The sequence below is a fragment of the Thalia democratica genome, chromosome 2, assembly GCF_965202585.1.
Source record: "Thalia democratica chromosome 2, ktThaDemo2.hap1.1, whole genome shotgun sequence".
Classification (NCBI taxonomy): domain Eukaryota; kingdom Metazoa; phylum Chordata; class Thaliacea; order Salpida; family Salpidae; genus Thalia; species Thalia democratica.
This window is the reverse complement of record NC_139166.1, coordinates 57248763-57251935: the sequence shown is the minus strand read 5'-3', so window position 1 is coordinate 57251935 and position 3173 is coordinate 57248763. Positions and strand designations below refer to the sequence as shown.

The 3173-nt window shown below is 26.7% G+C and overlaps 1 protein-coding gene across 1 annotated transcript; it reads right to left on the bottom strand.

Annotated features, from left to right (window-relative positions):
* Positions 1 to 1840: 1840 nt before the first annotated feature.
* LOC145828775 (uncharacterized) lies at positions 1841 to 2863 on the bottom strand. The gene is made up of 2 exons (XM_082936526.1): positions 2496 to 2863; positions 1841 to 2255 (listed from the first exon to the last, which is right to left on the bottom strand). Exons 1-2 carry the CDS (start codon positions 2780 to 2782, stop codon positions 1841 to 1843), a joined length of 702 nt encoding a protein of 233 aa, XP_082792652.1. The 5' UTR covers positions 2783 to 2863.
* Positions 2864 to 3173: the final 310 nt, after the last annotated feature.

Below are 3173 nucleotides of genomic sequence, written 5' to 3'. Positions count from 1 at the left end.
TATGATTTATATTTTGTTTTAATTAATATAAAAGTTTAAAAATAGTTTAAATAGTTAATTAAACTGCGACTTCAATAGTTGTAGATAAATTTTTAGTTTTTTATGAGCGAATAAAGAGCTGAATCTTTATGATAAACGTTTTTGTACTATTTAAATACTTTCTAAAAGATTAAAATCAAATTTATAAATATGTACGAAGTTAAAAAGGCCCTACTTTAGTTTGAAGCTTATTTAAAAATAATTTTATTTCAGACAACATGATAAGTAATTTTTACTGTTTAGCCGCTTTGAGAACATTTATTTTCATTTTCTTTTTAAAGACAACTAGATATAACTTCAAGCTAAATCGATTTGTTTGACTTTGAATGTATAAAAGTTTGTTTCTTTCTGTTTTCGTAGACTTTTTAATAAAACGCAAGATTATTTCACATGGAAATCGTTTTATAAGTTTAAAATCGTTCTTATGTTTTGTTATGTGCCTGCTAAACTTTATTGTTCATTTTTTGTGAATGTAAAGGATTACTAAAAATTAGATTAATAGTTATTTAAAAATTAGATAACACATAGTATAATTTAACACGACTAAAAAAATAAACTTTAAGTAAAGGTATATACAATAAGATTTGTGGTAAAATACTATTTTTCAGTTATTAGTTTATGAAAAACAAGGTGTGACAACAACTTAATTAAAACATCTTTTTATACTTTTATTGTGCTTTTATGTAATAAAACCATAAATAAATGCTTAGTTTTATGAAATTAAGTTTACTTTATCTCTCATAATATTTTATAGTAGTATCTTACTTTAGAAGTTTGTTCATAACTTAATATGACTCTTATGAAATATGAAAGAAAAAAATTGCAGTCTTAAAATTTAAATTTAGAAATTAAAGCAAGGACTAATAAAAGCTTTAAATTCCTTTGTATCAACGTTAAATAATATGCGTTGTTGCAGCTAACTACTGTAATCTAAAATCAAAAGTAAAAGCACCTTAAAATTAAAGTTTAAGATTTAATCTTAGCTTTTTTCCCGATCACTATGCATTAAGAGATGGTAATTAAAGATAAAATATGAACTCAAGTCTATAGTAAAGTAAGTTTAAGCCCTGCAGACAATTAAAAGTAAAATAAGTGTATAAATAAAGTTTTTATCTCAAAATCTTTTTAAACTGATTTCTAAATATAAATAAAGTAACTAACTTTTTGAAAGGAGTAAAGTCATTCTTTTAAATGGTTGTATTAACCTAAACTAAGAAAATAACAGTCAACCATAAGATTTAAGTTTTATTATTATAAATTTAAAACGAATAAAAGAAAACAAAAATTTAGCACTTTCAGGTCGCATTACATCAAGGTCCTTTTAGTTAAATAAAATCAACAATTTGTTTTTATAAATAAAATCTGATAAAAGGAATGTAATTACCGAAAAAAACAAAGATAAAAAAGTCCTTTAGTGTTTACAATTAAAATGTATCCAATAACAATTAAAAGGGAGTTGTTTGTAGTTTAAAAATGTAATACTTAATCTTAAAATATAATGTGGAAAATAATTTTTCTTATCAAAAAATACGTTTACTTTATTCTATTTCGTTTAAAATACTATATAAAGTAAATTTACAACGAATTAAAGTTAAGTCTTTAGAAAATTATACATGTTTAAACAAGATTTTAAGTTTAATTTTTTAATTTAAAACATTAAAATCCCTAAAGTTTCTTAAAACCTAAATAAAAAGTAGGTAATTGACAAAAATTAAAAAATTAAAATTTTTTTTTTTGTAAGAAAAACACTTAAAATAAAATAAAAAGATAAAAAAAACACTTTAAACCATATAAAAAAAAATTAGGAAGCTTTTACAACAGTGTTTTTATCAACGTTCATTCCATTCAATTTCAACTGAGCAGAAATCTCATCTATTGTGTCACGTGACGCCAGACAAGGCTGATGTTTTAACAAGTGGACGAGAAATTTCACTTCTCCATCATCTTCGTACGGAATCAGCTTGCCAGTTATCTGGGTGAACCCGTTGCTTTTGTGAAAGTGGGCCGACCTGTTGCTGTGGCTGACCGCCATCACCAAGGGCGATTGTTCGTCGTCATGGTGACAGCGGGAAATGAGGTCGAGGGCACTTTGGTACAAGCTGGTGCCAATTTTCATTGAGGTGTACTCGGGAGAAAGGGCACAGAAGATTGCGTTCCACATCGGACCCATTTGTTTCACTGAAGACTCAAGCAAATTATTCTCCCAATTTTCATATCTGTAAGATTTTTGTTTATAAATTGAAAATAAAAAAGTTAATGACTTCATGTTATTACTTTATATTTTAAAAATCTAAAGATTGTTTTGTTTACTTTTTGCATGTAAATTGAAAAAATGCTTTACTATTAATGTTTGATCGTAGACAAGTATTTAGAAAAAAATAGAGTACAATTATATACAGAACTGAACAAAACAAAACTGAACTAAATACAAATTTTAGAATAATTTTTTTACAAACTTTTTAAGTCTTCTCAATGCTTCTGGGTTTATTTTTTGCATTTCTTGCCTGTCGTATGCTCTGTCATATGGTTCCTGGTCTTTTGCCTTCCATCCCCAGGAACCTTGGTCCGGTAGCAATATCATCACTCCGCCGATTATTTTCTCTTCAAAGCAACAATTTTTACGAAAAACTGCTTTCACACACATCAATACCGCGTTACCGCTTCCCACTGTTGCGTCATAGTTGGCTTCAAAGTAGGCGCGTAGAAATTTTTCACCAAGTATTTTGTCGTCAGTAGCAACCATGTAGTTGTAGAGGGGATACTTAATGAATGATTTGACCCAGCATTCTCGAATTTGCACCCAATCCTCGTAATTGTGGGTTATTTCTATGCTGTGGTTGCAAGGTTTTGATTGGCTGTTTAAAAAAAATATTATTAATACTTTTATGTTACGAAACTAATGTGTTTAGCTTAAACATCTTACAGAATTTAAAAGTAAAGTTAATATAAAAAAATGTAAATGTAAGTCAAGTGATGTTAATTATTTTTTTATAAAAACTAAAGTTGTAGATCTTTTTAGCTGTAAATGCATTAACAATACTATAGTTTTTTCGTTTACACTAATTTATATAAAATCACAAAAAAAAAAAACTTACTTTTCCATTTTCTGCATTCGTTTTTGCTTTTGTTTTCAA

Coding starts and splice junctions, on each gene's coding strand:
- LOC145828775 (XM_082936526.1), bottom strand. CDS start 2,782: ATGGTTGCTACTGACGACAAAATACTTGGTGAAAAATTTCTACGCGCC. Junction 2,256..2,495: donor GCATTGAGAAGACTTAAAAA/GTTTGTAAAAAA, acceptor AAAATCTTACAG/ATATGAAAATTGGGAGAATA.